This window comes from Myxine glutinosa, chromosome 2 (assembly GCF_964187855.1).
Source record: "Myxine glutinosa chromosome 2, kmMyxGlut1.1, whole genome shotgun sequence".
NCBI lineage: Eukaryota > Metazoa > Chordata > Myxini > Myxiniformes > Myxinidae > Myxine > Myxine glutinosa.
In genome coordinates this window covers 170577655-170602849 of record NC_136262.1, presented here as the reverse complement: position 1 = coordinate 170602849, position 25195 = coordinate 170577655, and the positions used below count along the sequence as shown (strand labels likewise).

The following is a 25195-nucleotide window of genomic DNA, read 5'->3' as shown; positions in this document are numbered from 1 at the left end:
CAGTTGCTTTTATAACTCGGGGCGGAATCAAGTCGCCGGCTCCGAGGGCACGCCTACCGGGTCGCTCACCGCGGTGCTGATTGGCTGTTAGGGCTGGCTCACTTCTCCCCTCTATGACGAGGTGGAGACACGCCTTTCTTCTCCGAGGTTAGCACATGGGCAATGGCGGCTTGCGGGATTGAACACAACTCGCACCCTTCTTAAAGGAACTTTGGAGAGCGGAGATGTTTGGGGAAATTGCAAGGGCCTATGCTTATTTTGTTTGATACAATGCAAAGTCAATCTAGTGGGAAACACATATTTAGCCTACATAGAATAAGGAAATACACTATTTAAAAAGATATATCGTGACCTGCGTGTAAGTTTCATGGAATTAACTAGGAGGATGGCTGCGACCATTATTTACATTAACAGGGTGTTACCATACTTTTGTAACGTTCACATTGTAACGTTTTCACATTCGTTACACTTCCTCCAAAATTGTTACACTTCTTAAAAACCGTTACACTTCTCAAATTCGTTACCCACTTCTCAAAACCGTTACAATATATACATATATATATATATATATATATATATATATATATATATATATATATATATATATATATATATATATATATATATAATCCGATTTGAAAAACAATACAACCACAATGCACCACAACCTGTTCAACGCCATTTACACATGCGCAGAATGAGAACTCTCCCATAAAAGTCACCGTCTGCCATAAAGTCTCTATCGTGGATTGCAAGGCCACTTGAACGTCATTTCCGCATGCACGTCCCTGGAATGTTCAATCTGTAGTAATTGAGGGGATCATGCAAGCCAGTCTATGCAAATGAGATTGTGCTCCTGAAGTGAGGTATTGACAACGTGTTGACCGCACAACACTGTGGAAGGGTGTTGTCATCAATAAAGATGAAGTCTGGACCTTGCTGTTGCGGCAGACGGACGACTACAGCCGGGCAGAACCTTCTGGACCTCATTCAACTGCCACAAAGTCTGTTCGAAAATGTCTGGGTCAAAAGATCATTCTGGAAAGACCGTGCTGTTGAAAAGTAGTTTCTACTATCAATATTAATGATCCTCACAAGGAGTTAGTTATCCATGGGTAATGTGAGCAAGGACTCTCCATGAACAGTTCAGTCTGACTGTACCTTGTCAGTGTCCTATAAATGACACCTTGATTACCATCGTCCTCTGAAGCAACAACAGTCCGAGTCATTCTCTCTTGAACCATTCCCATGGTGTGAACCTGCTCATTTGGTGTCAAATGTTTAGCCATTCATAAACTGACTTAGACCACGCAGGTGGCCAATTTCTAAGGTATCTCTCTAGGTCGTGTGAGCAAATGTACATTGTGTGTGAGACATGATTTTCATGTACCGGTACATGTAGAACATCACTCATAAGTTGTTCCTTAATTTTTGTTTTGCAATAAAAAAAAGAAGTTTTTATCGTTTAAATTGAACTCATGTATGCTCTTTTCTGAATTAATTGCATCTTGGACCATACCGCCAGAATATCTCTGGAGGAAAATATACTCTTCATTATCGTTTGTGGCAAAGGCGACACAGTCATTGGAAGAATGGACTTCAAATCGATCAGAGTCCCTTGCACAATGTATCAGAGTTCTGTCAACTTGACGCTCTCCCTGTTTAAATGGACTTCAAAGGAGAACAAACGGCTGAAAACTTCATAGAAAGATGCGCAAAGTGGAACAAATCATGCCAACTCAAGTTTCCTACTTCTAAAGTGTCCAAAGCTAATTTAAACGATTAAAGTGTCCAAGGTGGATCAAGTGTAAAGTGCAAACATCAACGTGCAGATGATGAATAATTCAGGAATGCAGAATGCAGTTTGTCTAAATGCTCAGAACTCTCTAATAGGCCACATAAAGTAACCCGTGTATTTTGTATCAGAAATGATGGAACCTTCACTACTGTGAAACAGTGAAGCTGGACCAGGATCTGAGAGGAAAGACAACAGAACTACAAGATGCAGCACTGCTTGCAAAAATTTTCAAGAGAAGATCTTGTGGTCATTGAGGCTGAGTACCACAGCGACTGTCCAGTTGGCTTCATGTTGCATCTGAAAGCTTAAAATTGATAAACTGGGTTAAAAATAAAGAAATCTATGGACATCGGTAAAATTACATAATAATTAGGTCAACATGATCTCGATTGAAAATGGATGTCCGGGACGACAACAACAACAACAACAGGCATTTTAAAGGCCATTTTCCCTGCTAGAGCGGGGGTTAGCCTTGCGGTCCCCATGACAATCTTCTCCATCTTGCCCTATTTTCTGCATCTCCCCTTGTTAACCCCCTTGCCCGCATTTCTTCTTCCACCACCTTTAGCCAAGTCTATCTCGGTCTTCCCCATCCTCTACTTCCTTCTACATTCATTTCCATCACTCTTCTCAACCAGTCACTTTCATCCTTCCTCAACACATGACCAAACCATCTCAACCTGTTCCTCTTCACAGCATCCATCACAGGCTCTATTGAAAATGGATGACCGGGACTCCCATTGTAAATCGGCAAATTGGGAAATTGATTGAAATAGGTCAAGGATCAAACGTGAATCATAATTAGATGAGCATGTTCTAGTTTGCACAAGGGCTTCCAAGAAAACCAAGATGCATCAGCATGATAAAAAGTAAGAAATTGGGTGAAGTAGGTCAAAGGTCAGATGAGGCCATAAATAGGTCAGAATGATATTCTTTAATAAAAAAGCCTCCTAAGACTCCAAGATGCATCAGCATAATAAAAATTAAAGAAATGGGATGACAAAGGTCAAAAGTAATATCGGGTTATAAATCGTTCAGCGTGACCTTCTTTGCAAAGAGGAAAAAAGGAGACCGATGGTGCAACAGTATACAAGTAGAGAGCATACCTCCACCAGGCTGAACAGGTTATATAAGTAGAGAGCATACCTCCACCAGGCTGAACAGGTTACGTTTTGTATCCCACTTATAGGACGGATCTGGATTCGGATCTGCACCAAATTCTAATCGGCTTGTTCTTGTCACCTAACAAACTCGTCCACCAAGTTTAGTCATAACTCGTCCATAACTTTTTTTAATATAATGTTATTTATCGCTTTTCACCCGATCTCTCAATAGCGAAGAATAACTTTAAATTAAACAATTCCCGTATCCGAATACATATTCACATCTTCACCAAAATCGCAATGATTCGTCCTTGTCACACACCCAACGTCTCCACCAAGTTTCGTCCAAATCCGTCCACAACTTTTTGAGATATCCTGCTATATATCGTTTTTCGCCCGATCTCCCAATGGTGAAGAATCACTTAACAAATTCTACCAGCCGGATCCGAATCCGGATCTTCACCAAAATCTAATCGTTTCGTCCTTGTCACATACACTACATCTCTGCCAAATTTCATCTGAATCCATCCACAACCTTTTGAGATATCTTGTTCACAAACAGACAAACAAACAAGCAGAAATACAGACAGGGGTGAAAGCATAACCTCCATCTCGGTGAAAACATAATCCACCTTCGGTGGCGGAGGTAAAAAGTAGAAATGGAGAAAAATAAATCAAACTTAAGGTCAGGTGATAAATAGGTAAGCGTGATGTAGTTTGTGAGAAACGGATTCCAGGACTCCAAAGGTAATTCAGCATGTTGGAAATTGAGAAATTGGGTAAAATATGTCACACATCATATCTGGTCATAATTAGGACTGTGCGACCCAAACGAATAAACTGCGCAAGAAAGGTCAAGGTCAGATCAGGACGTAAATCATTCAGCATTGCACAGCTTGGAAAAGGCTTCAAGAACGCCGTCCATTAGAGTCACATATCTCGTGTAAATTAGCATCACGTCATGTCAATTAGCATCACAGTCGTCATAATAAAATACGCAATTTGGTGTCTGTCTGTCTGTCTGTCTGTCCATCAGACCGAGATACATTCATTTGTTACCTATCCAATCTCAACCAAGCTTGACAGGGAGACCAGGGGGTTACACGACAGATGTTGTAGCAATTTAATTCCCCCCTCCAAACCCCAAGGGTGTGTGCCCCACCAAGGGAATTGCGTGTTGAGGTGCATAGCAGTATTAAAATAGCTTATTGTGTCGTTTTTCGAAAGTGGCTTTTAATAAAATAATAACTAGAACGAGCAATCAGAGATTGCAGACCCTCGCTACGACGTGTTTTCAGTGGTTTTTAAGGCTTTTGTGTAAAAACAAACTGATGACGTCATCATTATTATTTTTTTCTCCACCAATTTATCCCTAGATGACGCTCAATAAATTTCATATCGACTGAATGAAGCTTTGTACTTGTCGAATCATGATGTCATAATGGAGGCACCTATGACATCATCATTAACATATGTTATTCCCCATGGAGAGTTCTTTACAATGAGCCATGTCTCAATTTTTTCTATGCAGCACTTTCAGAGATATAGAGGTGCAACGTTTTTCGGTTTTTCCAAGATAGCACCAATACCATGTGACCTATGATGTTAAAATTATCATTAAAAAATACACAGGTGGAGTTGCACCTATGGTGAAAATCTCCTGTCAATCGGACCAACGGTTGCAGAGAAAATCATATTTATTCTGTGCGGACAAACAAACAGACAGATAAACAAACAGACAAACAAACAGACTCAAATGCAATACCCTCTCCTCAGGCGAGGGTAATAACACTCATGATAATAGGATAATATTGATGTTATTACAAAGCAATATTAATACTAATAATATCCCATCTCCCCAAGAGGTTTCCTCCTTGGACAAACGCTATGTTAACGTTTATAAACACCTTATAATGCCATTTCATGGAAAACCTTTACCAAAAGTAAAAAGTATTATATACCACATTTAGAGGCCATCTTTCCCCGCAGAGCAGGGGTTGGCCTTTTTCGGGCACCGTGGTCCCCTTTTTGAAGCAATGTTTTATGGCCGGATGCCCTTCCTGCCGCCAACCCTGTTAGTCGCCTCTTGTGTCACACAGGGAATTACTAGTGAACTGGTACTCAATTTGCTTTCCTAAGAAGGATGACAGGCTGAGTCAACCCCCCCTTGCGTTATTTCAGTGATCGACTGGGATTCAAACCCAGGATCCTAGGATCCCAAGCCGGCACCCTAACCACTAAGCCAACACCAGGCTAAAAGTGAAAAGTATTATAAACCACAAACACGTATGATTACATTTTGAAACAGTCACTACTGCTGTTTAACACGAAACTGAAAGAAATTTGGAGGAATCACGACATCCGTGAGGCAATCTATGCTTATTGTGTCGATGAACACACCTGAGCGAAGATCTACTGTAGTCTATATACCCCACAACGGTTAATAACACGACTCTTCCTCCCGCTTCCATAGAGGTTTTTCTTGGTGTTTTAGCCAAGGCCGCTTCTAATAATCAAAGTAATAACAACCCTAATGATAATAACATAATATTAATTTCATTACAAAACAATATCCCCTCCTTAAAGGGATGGTCTAATCCTTTCAATGACCTGATCTAATATATTATGATGTTATGCATGGTCTCATGGTCTGATCCTAAGTTAAAAGAAGTCTGTACCCCAGTAACGACATCTCGTCGCCGTCGTAACGTAACTCGTCGTAGCGCGTAACGTAACGTCGTAACGGATCTCGTCGCCGGCCTTCTCCCCTTACCAAGGGGGGATTAGTCCCCTTGTCTTTGAATGGCCTGGCGGGACCCGGGACCTATGACGTCCTTCCCGGACAGCACGAAATAGGGTATTAGGACTAGAATTGCTATTACCTAATTACTCGCGCTGCCCTGAAACGAGGAAATAAGCCCCGCACGAACCACGCGTGTTGAGACGCCGAGCGGTGCGTACACGCGATCCGTGCCGTTTAGATGGTGACCCTGGTTCTAGCGATCTTATTCGTGCCATGCTTAGTCAATGGCGAAACCACAGAGGCAATCGAATTGGAAAAAGGAATAACAGGTTTTATTTACACTATTCACAAGGGTTCAGAGAAAAAGAGGACACAGTGCAGCCTTATACAGTCTTAACTTACTACCCAGGACAAACGGGCCCGTCACACACACACTCACACGGGGTTTGCAGCTGCAAGATGATGGTCCGCGTCCAGGGATGGCTCCCGTGCAGCTCCCTCCGGTCTCCGGCTCGTCCCGTGCAGATGGTAAGTAGAGAGGGCAGGAGTTCTCCGTGTGTCGTTTGGCGCACAAGGGTTAATACGGGGTGAACGGTAGGGAGCGGACTTCGGCGGTTAGCGGTTATCACTGGCGGCTATTACCGCGTTTACTCGCGTGGCTGAAGTAGGAGCTATCCGCCACCGGCGTCTGGCTGCAGCCGTGTACTCAACGCCTCTTCATCCTCTCCTCTGGCACGTACGTTATACTGTGCGAGTTACAGTGCAATGCCTCCAAACGCTTATCGCACGACGTTCTCTCCACACCAGTCCTTTCTCCAAGCCCTCTCCCAACAAGTCCTTTCTCCACTGCCGTGTGCACGCGAGTCCTCCTCGTAAGTCCTCTTCAAGGGCTTTGTGCAGTGACTTATATAGGCACGCCCCGCGAACCTTCTAGAACTCACCAGACGTGCCTCTCCACGCCCTCTCATGCCATGCCGTTAGAGCCCTGGTTGGCTGGTGGCTCTTACCGTCATTGCCTCTGACGCTCCGCCTTGACGCCACCCCCACCCTGACGTCGCGCTCCTCCTTCTCAGGCCTACCTCGTGTTACTCGACTAGTGAGTGAGCAAAGGGCAGCAAATGCTGTGGGCAGCCAAAGCGTAACAACTGAGCGGGTCAGCCAAATGAGGCACGGGATCAATTATGCCCATTGAGGTGGAATTGGAGGGTGGACGCAAAAATGACCGGGACCTAAACTCATGTCTTTACACAACGCAGGTATCAATAGGGGAAATGGCCTATACTTACACATACTATGACATAACTAATACTACAAGTGGCCTACGTGTTGCTCGTGGACTAACTATGGGGGGCAACCCTTTAACCTTTAATGATCAATATGTGCAAATCTCAAAACCGTAGCAATATTATGATGTTATGCATGGTCTCATGGTCTGATCCTAAGTTAAAAGAAGTCTGTACCCCAGTAACGACGTGTGGTGAGGCGAGCATAGCGAGCAGATCTACACTATAGGCAAAGTAAAATTAAACTTAAAAAAATTCAAAATTCAAAATTATTAAAAATTCAAATAAAAAAATTATTTAAAAAAATTATTAAAATTAAAATAATTAAATTAAATTATTAAAATAATTCGTTATTAATTATTAAATTTAATTCTCTTTATTAAAAATTATTAATTATTAAAAATTAAAAATTAAAATTATTATTTCTAAAGTAAGCAGAGAATTTGGAACCGTAGCTACTACTGCTACAACCACAATGATGACACTCATGATGGCAAGATACTGCTTCAAGACAGCCTTTGTAGAGTTGGTATCCAAGGTCGGCCTGAGAAACCATGTGGTACGAGTTGAGCTAGAAGAGGCTATTTGAGACTAGGACCATAAGGGGTACTTTCCAGTGGTTTTGGAGCTCATCCCTCGATCATACCCCAGTCATTCCTTGTCCATTGGGCTCGTGAACTCAAAATGCAAATAATGTCGATTTCTCAGAAGAAATGCACAATTACTAGGCCATTTGATGTGAAATGATGCAGGAAATATTCGATCAATTACAAATAGTCTGAAAAATATGGAAAAAGACAATTCAACAGGATTCAACAGGATTTGAAAAGATGCAATGAGTGCAGCCTGAGCAGGTGCAGACGGAAAAACAAAAACTGTCAAACATATCAACCTGTACTCAAAAAGACCACCCGGTAGACAAAACATTATGCTGAACCCCTCTGTTTGGGACATTTTTGCAATTGGCAGGAAACTTGTCTTTATTTATTTTTCCAACAGTTCCATTCTTCACTCTACGAATCAAACATCCTTCGAGACAACTTCCAGCTCTTAAGTCAATGTCCTCCACCTTCCTCTTTCCAGAGTAAGGCATTAAAAAAAATATGGTATAATTTCATTAAAGATGTAGATTCACGATTTAAAGTTAATGAATCAAGTTGTATACCCTATAACATTTTGATCATCTCCTACAGCTTCTTCCTTTAAGAAGTGTCACCGTGTAAACCCTCAAACAAGACATTGAGACTTCAAAAGATTCCCAAAGCTTCCTAAGATATACTTTGCAAAACAACATTTAATTATATATAAAACGTTTTAGCTTTGCACCAAGTCTGAGATCATAGTTAAATATATAACGAATAAAAAGAAGTAAGTTCCTTCACATAAATCAAGCAACACCTCCCCCAAAAATCACAAATTACAGGCATTGCAATGTGATGCTTTGCTATAAAGCCATTCAAGAACTCCTTTCATGCGCAAGAAGGAATGCGAGGGTTGTAGGAGTGAATTACAAAGACAGACCACGTGTGATGTCAGCCAAAAAAAGTTAAATGTCGAGAGAAAGGAAAAAAAATTTTTGGAGGCCAACATGGATGGGACAGTTTTTGAGGCCAACATGGACGAACCTCCAAAAAGGATGGAACAGTCTGCAACGATCACGTGGTGCTTTTACCCACATTTCTCTCAACAACAGCCTTGGATCATTGGATACAAATGACACGTATCACAAACACAGAAAGACTTGAATACTGTAAAGGTAAAGAATTACCGCAGGAAATGTGGTTAACAGAGAAATATTTCTGCATTTACTGAGACCAGTATGAAGATGAAGTATGAAAATCGAGGGAAATACAAACTAACTATAAAGAGGTACAAAAGAAAGAAAGTTAGCACGGCTCATACTTTGACAGAAAATAAACTTTGCCAGTTTTATTTCTTCGGAACCTCAGGCTCACCAGAATTCATATGCGGGATCACAAAGACATATTTTGTTAGACATCAGTGTCGTTTGAAATTACAAGGACAAGTTAGTAGACAATAGACAAGCAGATTCAGTATATGGGACTTGAACACTGATCACGAGGACTCCGAATGGTGACATCAACAGGTTTTTAGGGGATGTGTACCTATTATAGGCTACATGTGCAAATATTTGTTGACCCTCCATATATCTCCCCTCCTCCACCCCCCTCCGTCTTACAACATCCTTTTATATCACCTCCTTCCATTCTTTTTCTCAAGTATGTTTTTCTCAATCTCCACTCGCCGCTGCCCCGACCATCTCGTTCCGACATTCTTGCATGTACAACAGGTGGATGAACTCTTAAAACCACAACACAAGCTTCACAAATTCTTACAATTCTAATTGTTAAAGATATCCAGGTAACTGTTTAAGACATAAAAGGTAAGGTGTTTCCAAAGGTGCAATTTTTCAGGCAAATATTGACCAGAAATCTTGGCACAAAAGGTATTTCCATATCGACATTTCATTTTTTTTTGCCATTTTAAGGAACAATCAATGCAAATGATGACTTAGCTTATTTTTGTTATTTTTTGAAAAATAACGTATATCAGAGGGGGTGTACTCAGGTAATTTACCTGTATTGCTGAGCAGGAGCATGCCTGCTCTACCTCGTCTCGGAGAGCTTTGGCTCTCTTGCCCGTCCGCAGGCTGCTTTTTTTAAAAATAACGTATATCAGAGGGCGTGTACTCAGGTAATTTACCTGTATTGCTGAGCAGGAGCATGCCTGCTCTACCTCGTCTCGGAGAGCTTTGGCTCTCTTGCCCGTCCGCAGGCTGCTTTTTTTAAAAATAACGTATATCAGAGGGCGTGTACTCAGGTAATTTACCTGTATTGCTGAGCAGGAGCATGCCTGCTCTACCTCGTCTCGGAGGGCTTTGGCTCTCTTGCCCATCCGCAGGCTGCTCGTATGAGGCCAGCAGCTGCTGATGTGGGTTCCGGGGCTGCAAGAAGAACAGTAGATCTTCCAGCGAGTGCACTTCCGACAGTGCTCCCTCCAACTCTTCCAGTGTTATTGGTGAGGAATCAGCCAAGGACACCTGTTTACATCACAGGCACACAAGCGCGAGTCTAGAGCTTCAATTCCATTTTGCTTCACAACTATTCAAGAGCTTCTTCTCATGTTATTCTCTCTCAAGTCTTGTCTAACCCCTTTTAAAATTTTAACAATGCAAAAGTTTTGGGATTCTTTTTCCATCTTTCATGTTTTTTTCTCTTAATTCTTCCTTCTTTAAAAAAAAAATTATATATATTTTTTTCAGCTCTTCGCATCGGGTTTTTAGAAATATAAAGAAACTCATGCGGTGTTTTCACCGAAACCAGTTAATGTGAACAAAACATGGGTGTTCTTGGAATCAAATGCAAGGTCTTGTGCCAGACTGCCTCACAGAGGAGGCATCACTAGAACATTCATGTAGAATCCTAATGTAGCATACGTGCTTTTGGTATTCCTTTTGCCAGTTTTTGGGTCAATTTTTAGATAACTTTTCACCAAACCTCCCTACAATCATATCCATGACAGAAAAAAAAATTAGACAATTAATTGTGTAACTCAATATTGAATGGCCAGTTTGTTTAAATATTTTAACTAAATCTAACTTTTAAAAACGTATTTCCCCCATAAAGATAAAATTTCACATCTCCCCATAGACCGTTGAGTTTACACCAAATACTTCAGTGGGTTTTTGTTGCAGCGTTAAATCACAGCCAGCGCTAAAAATCCCTCAATGCAAACCAACAGCTGGGAATGTGTCCCCGAGAGTGTCACAGAAACCAAACGATCTGATGATAGTACACACCGTGTGCTGGCAAAAGACCATATGATTGACGGGTCTAAATCGCTCCACTAAGGCAATTCCCATAAGCATGCGTTTAGAGTGGGTCAAACACTGCATACAATGATTTTGATATTCATTTGGAGACTTTTGGTAAATTTTCACCAGAAATCACGAGAAAATGAAATATTAATGTGCCATGATCTTATTTATGTAAGTTTTGAAGAATGCTGATGTTAAACTATGTGAAAAGGATGTACCAACTTGTTTGCTCAATGATAAAAGGCAGTATTTTATTGCTTATCGGTGATTATGTATATATATGAAAAAGATCCTGGCATTAATGGTGTGCACCTTCCACAGATTACATCTCACACGGTATAAACCGCATCAACCGCAAAGTACAAACAGCCTGTCTGGCGTCTGCTACTCAGACCATCAGTCCCACCAAAGCAAACCAAAACCAGGGGATGCGATGCGATCGGTGGCGATAAAAATTAACGACATACAGCGGGCCAAGCACTGTCCCGATCTCCTATAGACACAAAGTCCTAGACCAAAGCGTCAACTTCGTCCTGGAGGAATCAGCCCAGCCACTCTGTCAACAGACAGAGATTTGATTCATTGGTCAAACATCAAACAGAGCCGACGATCTGGATTTCGGGCTTATTTGCCTCTTTTGAAGGCGCCTTTTTTATAATAAAAAAGGGTAAAGAAATCAAACATTTAAACAGCCTTGGACGTGCACCTTCACCCCACGGCAAAAGCACAGAGTCCATCAAGACTGTCCCATTGGCATACACATGCACCTTATCCCAAAGGCTGAAGCACATGGTCAATCAAAACATATGCATCCCGACCCCGAAGGGCCAGAACGGATGGTCATACAATTGGACCCGCCTCCATAGGAGTGAGTCCCAATGACTTCAACACCATGCCGTCCCGACGAGGGCTTATTTTCCCTCATCAGGACAACATACTGCATAAACATCTAACCAATGCGGACCAAATTCATCTATTAAATGAAAAAGGCACCTCTTGGCTTTAATGGTGAGCACAAGCCACAGATTACATTTCACACTTTCACTGCATAATCCATGAAGAACGAACAACCTGTCTACCAGCGCCTCCATTCCCCCCCCCCCCCCACCCTCCCTTCCAATTTTTTTGCAACCTACCACTACAAGAAAGTGAATTTCTCAATTTCTTTCTCTTTATATAAGCCTCAGGGAGTTGGGACCAACTCACTGGGGGCATCCAGCTGCTTCATACTGATGAAGGCCAAGTAGCCCAAAACTTGTGTACATGCATGCATATGATGTTCATGCAATGTAATTAACTGACTTCCTCGTAGGCGTACATGTGATGCATTTTCAAGACAACATATCCACATTGGGGTTGACATCATTTAGGTGTGGTTTAAAGCATGTTTGAGCAGCTTAGGATGCCATGCCGATGCATGGTTTGATTGAACATTTGGACATTTGTCAGCACAATGCGATACAAACTATGAATTGGCATGAGATGTAGACCTGACTTAAGGGAGCAGACAGTTTTACATAAATACATATATATCTATATATATCTATATATATCTATATATATATATATATATATATAGAAAATTTCTGTTTTCTAAACATAAATTTTATAGATATATATGTATATTTATATAACATGATGAGGTAGATTTTGCTCTTTGTATACACTTCACATTTAGTAAGCACGTGATTTCCCAGGAATTTAATATCTATAATAATCGAATATAAAAATGAATAAGCTATGGACAGTGGGTTTTGGAGTCGTAACGAAAGTACTCTAGCCTGGCACTCTAATTGCCTCCAGATTATCATACCAGCTGTGGTGTTCGGTTAAAGGAGGCGACTCGTGAGAGATGAAAGAACAAGGAAACACCTGTGCATTTCCGTCATTGCTGCCAAAACTTACTGTCTCATCGACTCCTCACTTTCTCAGACTTCGTCAAGTTTCAGCTCATCCTGCTATTCGCATTAAAACGGGGTTTGCTTGAAGAGCCAACATGAACTTTACAAGGTCAATTCTTCGGGATTGCTACACTGCGATTCCTTGTTGGAATGAAGTGTTTTTCACAGATTCTAGAATATCAACATCACACATTTTCAACGTTGAATCTTCATTATAATTCATACATAACAAATATATACCAATTGTCATGTTCTTTGAATGATCGAGTATGTTCCTTACCACAAAAAATATTTCTTTGGCAAATTTGTCAATACTAATACACGATTGTGGAATTAAGAAGATTGTTGAGAGTTTTCAAACTCAAAACAATGGTCGAAAATCAATCGAAAAGAAATACTCTTTTTAAGCGCAATGATTGAATTATATCTATCTATAATTCCATTAATCTCTGTGTGTATGTGTGTATGTGTGTTTGTATGTGTGTATGTGTGTATGTTTGTCTGTGACCGCTGTTTCTCGACAACCACGGGTCCGATATACTTTAAACTTGCCAGGTATATTGCTGGGGACCCGAGGATGTGCCTTTTCAAGGTTTGAAATTAATCGGACAAGTAGTTACCGAGCTATGGCGATTTAGCCGTTCGCCGTTCGCTTTGGCGTTGCGAATGAACCAAACCATTTCATGTAAATAGAGGGGGGGGTTCTGTGGTCGTTGCGAATGGACCAAACCATTTGATGTAAATAGAGGGGGGGGATTGTCACCGTACTCGCAAGCCGTTCGCTTTGCCTTTGGCTTTGCGAATGGACCAAACCATTCCATGTAAATAGAGGGGGGGGGGGTATAATTTTAGATATATATATAGTACGGGCATGCCCTAGTATTGACAAATTAGATAAAATAAAATAAAACCAAAATGGAAGATTTTATTTGGCTTTTTAAATTGGAATAACACATTCCGAGCTGGTTGTCATGTACTTAGGTGGGTAACAAAGTAGGACGAATCCCTCCCAATTCCCAAAGTATTCATCTTCACTTTTTAGCTTTACGCTCGTTTAAAGCTTTTTCACATGTTCCACATCATCTTTAACTCCAATAACTCATTCAAGGATTACACTGAAACAGAAACAGCTTCCAGTATGTTATAGCGCATATATGTTGTGAGGATACTCATTCAAGGATTACACTAAAACCCAGGCAGCTTCCAGTGTGTTATAGCGCATATATGTTGTGAGGATACTCATTCAAGGATTCCACTGAAACCCAGACAGCTTCCAGTGTGTTGTAGCGCATATATGTTGTGAGGATACTCATTCAAGGATTACACTAAAACCCAGGCAGCTTCCAGTGTGTTATAGCGCATATATGTTGTGAGGATACTCATTCAAGGATTCCACTGAAACCCAGACAGCTTCCAGTGCGTTATAGCGCATATATGTTGTGAGGATACTCATTCAAGGATTACACTAAAACCCAGGCAGCTTCCAGTGTGTTATAGCGCATATATGTTGTGAGGATACTGTTACGTGGTCCTCCCGGTAACTACCTGGTCTTGGTGACCCCCGGACCGTGGGAGGACCCCGCCAGAAAGATCTCTGATTTATACGCGTTCGTAATGCAATCAATATGAAAGACACAAACAATTCAGGCCAATAAGCAACCCCACACCAAGGATCCGGATTAATTAATAATATATTCTCAATCCATCAACAACAATCAACAATCAATCCGCAATATTACAAAGATGGCCATCTCATCTATTTCCCCCCCTTCCCCACTCACGACCCCTCAATGGTCACTGTCCCTCACAATGTCTCTGGGCCCCTCCAGACCAAGGTGAAGGTCGACTTCTCCGCACATGGGCGGTTGAACGAACCCCTGGCTGACGTGCTCCAAACGTGCACGTCGCGTACCGGGAACAGCTGCTGCAGCGCACACCTCCTTGCAAAGCAAAGCGCGCGAGGCCCAAGGTGCGACCCGTACGCGTCCTTGTAGACGTTGAGGCGAACTGTGCCGGACGCTTGGTTCCGTGCACGAACCCACGGCAACTTGACGCGTAACCGGTAATTACCCCGCGCAGGTAAGTCCTCTCGCCAGACGGGCTTTCAAACGCAGCGTTCCCCACGCTGCTCAATATCGACACCGCTCGCGTCGGAGCTGGGCGAGGAAGAAGAAGATAGCCGCTTCTCCAAGACCTCGTGTCTTTTTTTCTTCTTCCGGTTCACTATCCCGTTTCCGGTCTCCTGTTATCCGGAGCCTCTCTAACCATTTAACCACAACAACCTTTAATAGAATAAACATTAATAAGTAATGACATGAATAGTAATTCCTCTAAATCTGGGATCCGTAACACTCCCCCCCCTTCAAGTAAGAAAGTTTGAACCCCGCGAAAACTTTCTGGGCCGGCCAACTTTGATAAACAAACCCGATACCCCAAATCATCAGTTCCCCCCGGGCACGATTATCGCATCTCAAAAATAAAGCAACAAACTTTCACCAAACCCCCCAGAGATTCCAAGGTAATTCCCTCTCGACCAAGCGTCAACAACTTCTAGTTGCTCTTGGATGGAGGCCCAGCTGAGTACTCACTACATGGACGCCTTAAGGAATGTGGGGTTCACGGTTAGTCCGGGGAGGAAAGTTCATTACATGGACGCCTTTAAGAATGTGGAGTTCACGGTTAGTCCGTGCAGGAACGTTCCCTACCGGGACGCCTTTTAAGAACGTGGCGTTCACGGTTAGCCCGTGTAGGAGCCCAGGCTCGGCGGCTCCGCCGTATATAGAGTGCTTCAACTTCTCCGGACTCCTAACAGTTACGGTGGGACCCCTTGTCCCAGCAGTCACCTGACTGGCGGTCTCCTTCTCGGCCAGTCCTCTGCCAATCATTCTTTCGGAAGATGCCGTAACTCTGGGAGCCTCCATAGTAATATCGGCTGCTGCCAACACCAAAACTACCGCCAAGTGGTCCTCTTCTGTAGACCTCTCGACGCCTACGAAATGCCTTCCCTACTGTTATGGTCCGACCCTCCAAATCCTTACCATGCCAATTCTTCTCTGCCTCCCTGGCGTCTTTTGTGCTTGCAAACGTGACAAAGCTGAACCCTCTTGACCGTTGCGTTTCCCTGTCTTTTACCACCCGCACTTCCACCAGCGGCCCATATCTGTTGAAGACAGAGGTCAGAACTTCTTCCTCTGTGTTGAAGTTCAGTCCCCCTACAAATAACTTGGCACTTTTGTCGCCATCCCGAGCTGGGGTGGTGTTATTGCCCCTGCGGTGCTCTTTACCCACCCTCGGGTTACCATAAATTTGCCCCCCGGCCAAATCATTCCCAATAATCACAGATACTCCCTCTACAGGAAGCGTGGCTTGTAAACCGACGGTGACCGGTCCTGACACCAAATCGGATTCCAAATGGATAACATGAAGTGGGGCACTAACACAGCCACCGATCCCTTGTAACCGAACCCTATCACGAGTTGCGGTACTCTTTGACAATGGCAAAATGCCTTCAAGCATTAAGGATTGATGGGCTCCTGTGTCCCTCAATACCCTAACATGTCTTGGTTAGTCAAGTCTCCCTCGAGTGAGACCAACCCCTCATAAATAAATGGTTGGTAACTCTTCTGTGGGCAATTTCTTACGCTTGCCATCGCATTCGGAGTTGTAATAGTCGGACTCCACTCTGGGTTTTCCCTTTTCATGAGGTAACAACTGGACATCAAGTGTCCAGGTTTCTTGCAAAAAGCGCAAGTAGGTCCGGAGGAAAAACTCGTGGTCTGCCTCGGGCCCCCCGAAAAATAAGTTTGTCCTGGGCCCGTCGCCCTCTGATTTCGAACAGTTCGGGTATCAGCGTTGTCCCCATAATCATCTCGAGGCCGCCGCCATGTATTGTCGTTCTCCGCACCTGCTGTTCCACAACTCCCCTGCGGAAATCTAGGCGAGGAGTTAGGTTCGTGGACCCCTATCCGGTGTGTTAAGGCATAATCATCTGCCATGGTGGCTGCGTCCCACAACTTCGGTACTTTCTTTTCCTGCAGGTACACTTTGATGTCCTCGTGGACACACTGTTGAAATTCCTCCACCAGGATCAAGTCACGCAATGCTTCGAAGTCGTTCCCGACTCCTTTTGACTCACACCACCGATCAAACATGTTTTCTTTCACTCTGGCAAACTCCACATTGGTCTCACTCTCCCTCTTCCTGGCATTCCTGAATTTTTGCCGGTAAGCTTCAGGAACCAACTCATAGGCTTTGAGGATGTGCTTCTTCAATACCTCATAATCTGCACATTGGTCCATTGGTAGCACCGAATAAATCTCTTGAGCTTTACCCACCAGCACACTTTGCACTAGTATGGTCCAGGCCTCCTCCGGCCAGTTTAACTGTCGAGCCACTTTCTCAAAGTGTGGAAAAAATTGAGTGACTTCCTTTTCACTGAAGGGTGGAACCAGCCTCACATGTCTGCCCACATTCCAGGTGTTCTGGCTAGGTGTCGGCCCAGTCAGCAAGGGTGGTACCTCTCCCCGTTCTCTCATTAACTCCAGCTCCTTAAATTTAATTTCTTGCTGAAGCGCCATGTCACGTTCCTTTAATTCCCTTTCGGCTTTTCTCTCCTCTGCTTCGAGTTCCCTTGCAGCTCTCCTCTCCTCTGCTTCTGCTTTCCTTTCCTCTGTTTTCATCCTTTCTAACCTTTCCTGGAGTTCTCGTGCCACTCTCCTTTCTTCTTCTGCTCTTTCCTTTTCTGCCTTCCTTTCTTCTTCTGCTCTTTCCTTTTCTGCTTTCCTTTCTTCTTCTGCTCTTTCCTTTTCTGCTTTCCTTTCTTCTTCTGCTCTTTCCTTTTCTGCTTTCCTTTCTTCTTCTGCTCTTTCCTTTTCTGCTTTCCTTTCTTCTTCTGCTCTTTCCTTTTCTGCTTTCCTTTCTTCTTCTTTGATCCGTTCCTGGCTCCGTAATTGCAACTCCAGTTTCCGGAGCTCAACGTCTTCTGGTTCTTCGGGTAGCCACTCCAAGGCTAACTCGTCCCATGTTCCTAATCCCACCATAGATTGTATCACCGCGGTCTGCAACTCTGCCTTCCTCAAATTAGTTCGGACCTCCAAGTTAAAATGTTTGGCCAATTTCAAGAGGTCCGACTTTAGTAACGCTCGGAACTGTCTCACTCGGGGTTACCGCAAAGTTCTGTGCCACAAACGCCATGGTGCCTATCATTAACACCTGTTAACCTTCACCCAAGACTTTATCACAATTTCCCAAAAATTTACCAATTAATACTTAATTAATAAATTTTAATTAATAAAAATATTATTTTATTATTTTATACAATTTTATATCCCGGAATTCAATTGGACGAGCCCCCAATTCTGTTACGTGGTCCTCCCGGTAACTACCTGGTCTTGGTGACCCCCGGACCGTGGGAGGACCCCGCCAGAAAGATCTCTGATTTATACGCGTTCGTAATGCAATCAATATGAAAGATACAAACAATTCAGGTCAATAAGCAACCCCACACCAAGGATCCGGATTAATTAATAATATATTCTCAATCCATCAACAACAATCAACAATCAATCCGCAATATTACTAAGATGGCCATCTCATCTATTTCCCCCCTTTCCCCACTCACGACCCCTGAATGGTCACTGTCCCTCACAATGTCTATGGGCCCCTCCAGACCAAGGTGAAGGTCGACTTCTCCGCACACGGGCGGTTGAACGAACCCCTGGCTGACGTGCTCCAAACGTGCACGTCGCGTACCGGGAACAGCTGCTGCAGCGCACACCTTGCAAAGCAAAGCACGGCTCGCAAAGTGCGCGAGGCCCAAGGTGCGACCCGTACGCGTCCTTGTAGACGTTGAGGTGAACTGTGCCGGACGCTTGGTTCCGTGCACGAACCCACGGCAACTTGACGCGTAACCGGTAATTACCCCGCGCAGGTAACTCCTCTCGCCAGACGGGCTTTCAAACGCAGCGCTCCCCAAGCTGCTCAATATCGACACCGCTCACGTCGGAGCTGGGCGAGGAGGAAGAAGATAGCCGCTTCTCCAGGACCTGGTGTCTTTTTTTCTTCTTCCGGTTCACAATCCCGTTTCCGGTCTCCTGTTATCCGGAGCCTCTCTAACCATTTAACCACAACAACCTTTAATAGAATAAACATTAATAAGCAATGACATGAATAGTAATCTATCTATAATTCCACTAATCTCTCTGTGTGTGTGTGTGTGTATGTCTGTGTGTGTGTTTGTTTGTCTGTGACCGCTGTTTCTCGACAACCACGGGTCCGATATACTTGCAACTTGCCAGGTATATTGCTGGGGACCCGAGGATGTGCCTTTTCAAGGTTTGAAATTAATCGGACAAGTAGTTACCGAGCTATGTCCAAAAAACGATTCAACCAATCAGAGAGCAGCGAGCTATCACGTGTGCCGAACGTGGCGAACAGACTCTGCCTCGGACGGCACATTTGAGAGCGTATTCATTTATTTCACGTTGGCAAACTATGTTGGCGTTAAACTATGTTTTAAAACTAATTAAAACTAATTTGCGATTCATCGTAACTGCGATTTGCGACCTTCCGGACAGTGAAGACTTCACTTCCGGCAGCCAATCACAGAACGAGCCGAGCCGAGCGCGTGCGCCATTACGGTTCGTAATTCGATTTCTTCCGGAGAAAATAATAATTTCTCGATTTCTTATGCGCATTATTTCTCCCAATTCAGTCAGAGCGAAGGGCGGAAGCGAAGAGCGTTGTTTTTTTTGTTTACGGGCGTACGGGCGTACGGGCGGGGTAGAGCGTACGGGTAGCGTTTTTTTTTTTTTTTGGCAAGGAACGGGCACCCACGTACGGGCATGCCCTAGTTCCTCTAAATCCGGGATCCGTAACAATACTCATTCAAGGATTCCACTAAAACCCAGGCAGCTTCCAGTGTGTTATAGCGCATATATGTTGTTAGGATACTCATTCAAGGATTACACTAAAACCCAGGCAGCTTCCAGTATGTTATAGCGCATATATGTTGTGAGGATACTCATTCAATGATTACACTAAAACCCAGGCAGCTTCCAGTGTGTTATAGCGCATATATGTTGTGAGTATACTCAGTCAAGGATTCCACTGAAACCCAGGCAGCTTCCAGTATGTTATTGCGCATATATGTTGTGAGGATACTCTTTCAAGGATTCCACTGAAACCCAGACAGCTTCCAGTGTGTTATAGCGCATATATGTTGTGAGTATACTCATTCAAGGATTACACTGAAACCCAAACAGCTTCCAGCATATATGTTGTGAGGATACTCATTCAAGGATTACACTGAAACCCAAACAGCTTCCAGTATGTTATTGCGCATATATGTTGTGAGTATACTCATTCAAGGATTACACTAAAACCCAAACAGCTTCCAGCATATATGTTGTGAGGATACTCATTCAAGGATTACACTGAAACCCAAACAGCTTCCAGTATGTTATTGCGCATATATGTTGTGAGGATACTCATTCAAGGATTACACTAAAACCCAGACAGCTTCCAGTGTGTTATAGCGCATATATGTTGTGAGTATACTCATTCAAGGATTACACTGAAACACAGACAGCTTCCAGTGTGTTATAGCGCATATATGTTGTGAGTATACTCATTCAAGGATTACACTGAAACCCAAACAGCTTCCAGCATATATGTTGTGAGGATACTCATTCAAGGATTACACTGAAACCCAAACAGCTTCCAGTATGTTATTGCGCATATATGTTGTGAGTATACTCATTCAAGGATTACACTAAAACCCAGACAGCTTCCAGTATGTTATTGCGCATATATGTTGTGAGGATACTCATTCAAGGATTACACTAAAACCCAGACAGCTTCCAGTATGTTATTGCGCTTATATGTTGTGAGGATACTCATTCAAGGATTACATTAAAACCCAGACAGCTTCCAGTGTGTTATTGCACATATATGTTGTGAGGATACTCATTCAAGGATTACACTAAACCCAGGCAGCTTCTAGTGTGTTATAGCGCATATATGTTGTGAGGATAGTCATTCAAGGATTGCACTAAAACCCAGGCAGCTTCCAGTGTGTTATTGCGCATATATATTGTGAGGATACTCATTCAAGGATTACACTGAAACAGAAACAGCTTCCAGTATGTTATAGCGCATATATGTTGTGAGGATACTCATTCAAGGATTACACTAAAACCCAGGCAGCTTCTAGTGTGTTATAGCGCATATATGTTGTGAGGATACTCATTCAAGGATTACACTAAAACCGAGGCAGCTTCCAGTGTGTTATAGCGCATATATGTTGTGAGGATACTCATTCAAGGATTACACTAAAACCCAGGCAGCTTCCAGTGTTTTATTGCGCATATATGTTGTGAGGATACTCATTCAAGGATTACACTAAAACCCAGGCAGCTTCCAGTATGTTATTGCGCATATATGTTGTGAAGATACTCATTCAAGGATTACACTAAAACCCAGGCAGCTTCCAGTGTGTTATAGCGCATATATGTTGTGAGGATATTCATTCAAGGATTACACTAAAACCCAGACAGCTTCCAGTATGTTATAGCGCATATATGTTGTGAGGATATTCATTCAAGGATTACACTAAAAGCCAGACAGCTTCCAGTGTGTTATAGCGCATATATGTTGTGAGGATTGTCATTCAAGGATTACACTAAAACCCAGACAGCTTCCAGTATGTTATTGCGCATATATGTTGTGAGGATACTCATTCAAGGATTACACTAAAACCCAGACAGCTTCCAGTATGTTATTGCGCTTATATGTTGTGAGGATACTCATTCAAGGATTACACTAAAACCCAGACAGCTTCCAGTGTGTTATTGCACATATATGTTGTGAGGATACTCATTCAAGGATTACACTAAAACCCAGGCAGCTTCTAGTGTGTTATAGCGCATATATGTTGTGAGGATACTCATTCAAGGATTACACTAAAACCGAGGCAGCTTCCAGTGTGTTATAGCGCATATATGTTGTGAGGATACTCATTCAAGGATTACACTAAAACCCAGGCAGCTTCCAGTGTTTTATTGCGCATATATGTTGTGAGGATACTCATTCAAGGATTACACTAAAACCCAGGCAGCTTCCAGTATGTTATTGTGCATATATGTTGTGAGGATACTCATTCAAGAATTACACTACAACCCAGGCAGCTTCCAGTGTGTTATAGCGCATATATGTTGTGAGGATACTCATTCAAGGATTACACTAAAACCCAGACAGCTTCCAGTGTATTATTGTGCATATATGTTGTGAGGATACTCATTCAAGGATTACACTAAAACACAGGCAGCTTCCAGTATGTTATAGCGCATATATGTTGTGAGGATACTCATTCAAGGATTACACTAAAACCCAGGCAGCTTCCAGTGTGTTATAGCGCATATATGTTGTGAGGATACTCATTCAAGGATTACACTAAAACCCAGGCAGCTTCCAGTGTGTTATTGCGCATATATGTTGTGAGGATACTCATTTAAGGATTACACTAAAACCCAGGCAGCTTCCAGTGTGTTATAGCGCATATATGTTGTGAGGACACTCATTCAAGGATTACACTAAAACCCAGGCAGCTTCCAGTGTGTTATTGCGCATATATGTTGTGAGGATACTCATTTAAGGATTACACTAAAACCCAGGCAGCTTCCAGTGTATTATAGCGCATATATGTTGTGAGGATACTCATTCAAGGATTACACTAAAACCCAGGCAGCTTCCAGTGTGTTATTGCGCATATATGTTGTGAGGATACTCATTTAAGGATTACACTAAAACCCAGGCAGCTTCCAGTGTGTTATAGCGCATATATGTTGTGAGGATACTCATTCAAGGATTACACTAAAACCCAGACAGCTTCCAGTATGTTATAGCGCATATATGTTGTGAGGATACTCATTCAAGGATTACACTAAAACCCAGGCAGCTTCCAGTGTGTTATAGCGCATATATGTTGTGAGGATACTCATTCAAGGATTACACTAAAACCCAGACAGCTTCCAGTGTGTTATGGCGCATATATGTTGTGAGGATACTCATTCAAGGATTACACTAAAACCCAGGCAGCTTCCAGTGTGTTATAGCGCATATATGTTGTGAGGATACTCATTCAAGGATTACACTAAAACCCAGACAGCTTCCAGTGTGTTATTGTGCATATATGTTGTGAGGATACTCATTCAAGGATTACACTAAAACCCAGACAGCTTCCAGTATGTTATAGCACATATATGTTGTGAGGATACTCATTCAAGGATTACACTAAAACCCAGACAGCTTCCAGTGTGTTATTGCGCATATATGTTGTGAAATTTCCTGGACCTCTCTTTCAAATATTGCATGAGGTTGTTTTGATAGAATGACTATTGTTCATTTATAATGGCTGGCAGGATGGCCTAGAGGTACGCACACTCGCCTCTAAGCCGTCCATAGCCTGTGTTTGAACCTAGAGCCAACTACCAACTGTCATCCTGGTATCTCACAAGCAGGGCGAGGCATCAATGTCTGTGCCATCCCTGAAATGGACGTTAAACTGGGCGTTCCTGAACAAATTGGTATTAGTTAGGCAAATTGGCAAATTGGCGTCTGCTGGCATTTGTAAGTCAATGTTAAAGATCCCACAGTATCCTTCACAAAAACTAGAAGAGTTACCTGAACAAATTACAAATCCCTGCAGTAACCTACAGAGGGTGTTGCATCAATGTCACAGGCACGCTCTCAGCCGATGATGGTACTCACAACCATGTGCTTGCATACCAAAGAAGAAGAAGAAGAAGAAGTGTATTTAAAAGAAGAGAAATTCACAGCTACAATTCTACAAAGCATACCAGAGATTGTTTTCCAAAATTGTTTTTATCAAGATCGAGAAAGAACATTTCATGAACATAGGTAGATGAATTGTCGACCTACACATGAGTATAGCATTCCTCCAGGAATATGATGTGGGTTATCAAGGAGGAAAAGAGAACGTGCGTGGACACTGTGCAATTTTTTATGGACACTAAGTTTAGATTTCTAAGTCACTTAAGATTTAAAGTCACAGCTCAACTAGCAGAGACAACTCCTCCACCCCCCTCTCAATCTAATTTTTATGAATACTTTACAAACCAATTTAATTTGCATCCTATTGAAGGTTATCTTTAAAAAAAAAGCAGAGGTTAGGAAGTGCAAAGCAAGAAGCAATCAAAATCTGACATGGAACCAACTACAATGTGACATTCCGGGAGGCCATGTGCTGTACTCATTTGCATGCTAAGGCAGCAAGGAAATTTCTCATATAGCAATTAGATCCTTTTGAGAATGTCAGTCCCTTTGTGACACGGCCAATCAGGAACTCTCTAGTTATGAATTACAATAATGCGAAGAGGCAGGTTATCAAGAAGGCATCTGCATCCAATGTCTGCTGTGACACCTATCGCTTATCATTCTGTTATAAGTTATATTCTGATCCTTTCTCCATGCTCAAAATCCTTGGGGTAACTGGTAAAAACTCTCAGGAATATGTCCTCTTCAGTCTCTGCACATCAAAGAGAGAATCATGATAAGGAGGAATGTCTCAATGGTGTTTTTGTTGAAAAGGTTCAAATTCCAATTCCCTCGCTCCCTATCCAAAATCTCATCCCCCTCCGCCTCCCCCTCCTCCCCTCCCAACCCCTACAATTTTTGCAACCTACCACTAAGAGCAAGTGAGTTTCTCATCTGCAAAGGTGAAGATTGTGGCTTTCCTTCAATTTGGATATGTTATTTTGACACATTATCAGCAACTGGTCTTGATGGCATCGGTGCACTTGCTCTCAAAACCAATGCATCTGGGTTTACTGTTCAAATTGTCAGCCAATCATGATATTTCCAAGGCCAGTCATATATCTAAGCTTCATGGGCCAAATGGCCTCCACCTGTGCTCACGTTCCTTGTATCCATGTATAAGCTGTCTTCCAGGGCAGGGAGAGATCTTGGAATTCTCTGCTGAACTAGAATATTTATTGGCTGCTATCAGTAGAAGGAGAATGGGGGTTCTTGGACACATAAAATTTAAGATTGAAGTCAATGGGGAAAATTAAGGAAACTTATTGACTAGTACCCAAGCTCACCAAAAATTGCACCCCCTTTCCTCCCTCCCCCATTTTTCATTATACTCATACAGAGACCCAACGAATACTTGTGTTTCATTTTTAGGTAATTGCTTAATTTTCTTAAAAGCAGAATCGCCATCTAAAATATTGATAAATATTACATTGAATTTAACTCTCAGTTTCGGTATCGCTGTTGAGCTAATATGAAATGATAAACTTCTCTTAATGATCTCATCTGACCCCCTCTGACCCCTTCTCATGAAATGGAGTTTCTTTATTAATCCTGGATGTGTACACGATTGACTCAGCCTTGAAAACTCGTGCAAAACGCAAAAAAAAAAGGTTTATTAAAGATTTCTCGATTTTATTTCCTCGAGAAAAAAAATCTTCTTTGGGCGGTGTATAATCACTCCGAACGAAACAGACAT

The 25195-nt window shown here is 42.6% G+C and overlaps 1 protein-coding gene across 1 annotated transcript in view; it reads right to left on the bottom strand.

Annotated features, from left to right (window-relative positions):
- The window catches only part of LOC137421082 (platelet-derived growth factor C), a 95591-nt gene that overhangs the window by 10963 nt on the left and 59433 nt on the right, over positions 1-25195 (bottom strand). The window contains exons 5-6 of the mRNA XM_078772671.1: positions 9778-9988; positions 9526-9582 (exon numbers count right to left, since the gene is read on the bottom strand). Coding sequence (XP_078628797.1) covers positions 9526-9582; positions 9778-9988 — 268 coding nt within the window. The remainder of the gene's footprint in view (positions 1-9525; positions 9583-9777; positions 9989-25195) is intronic.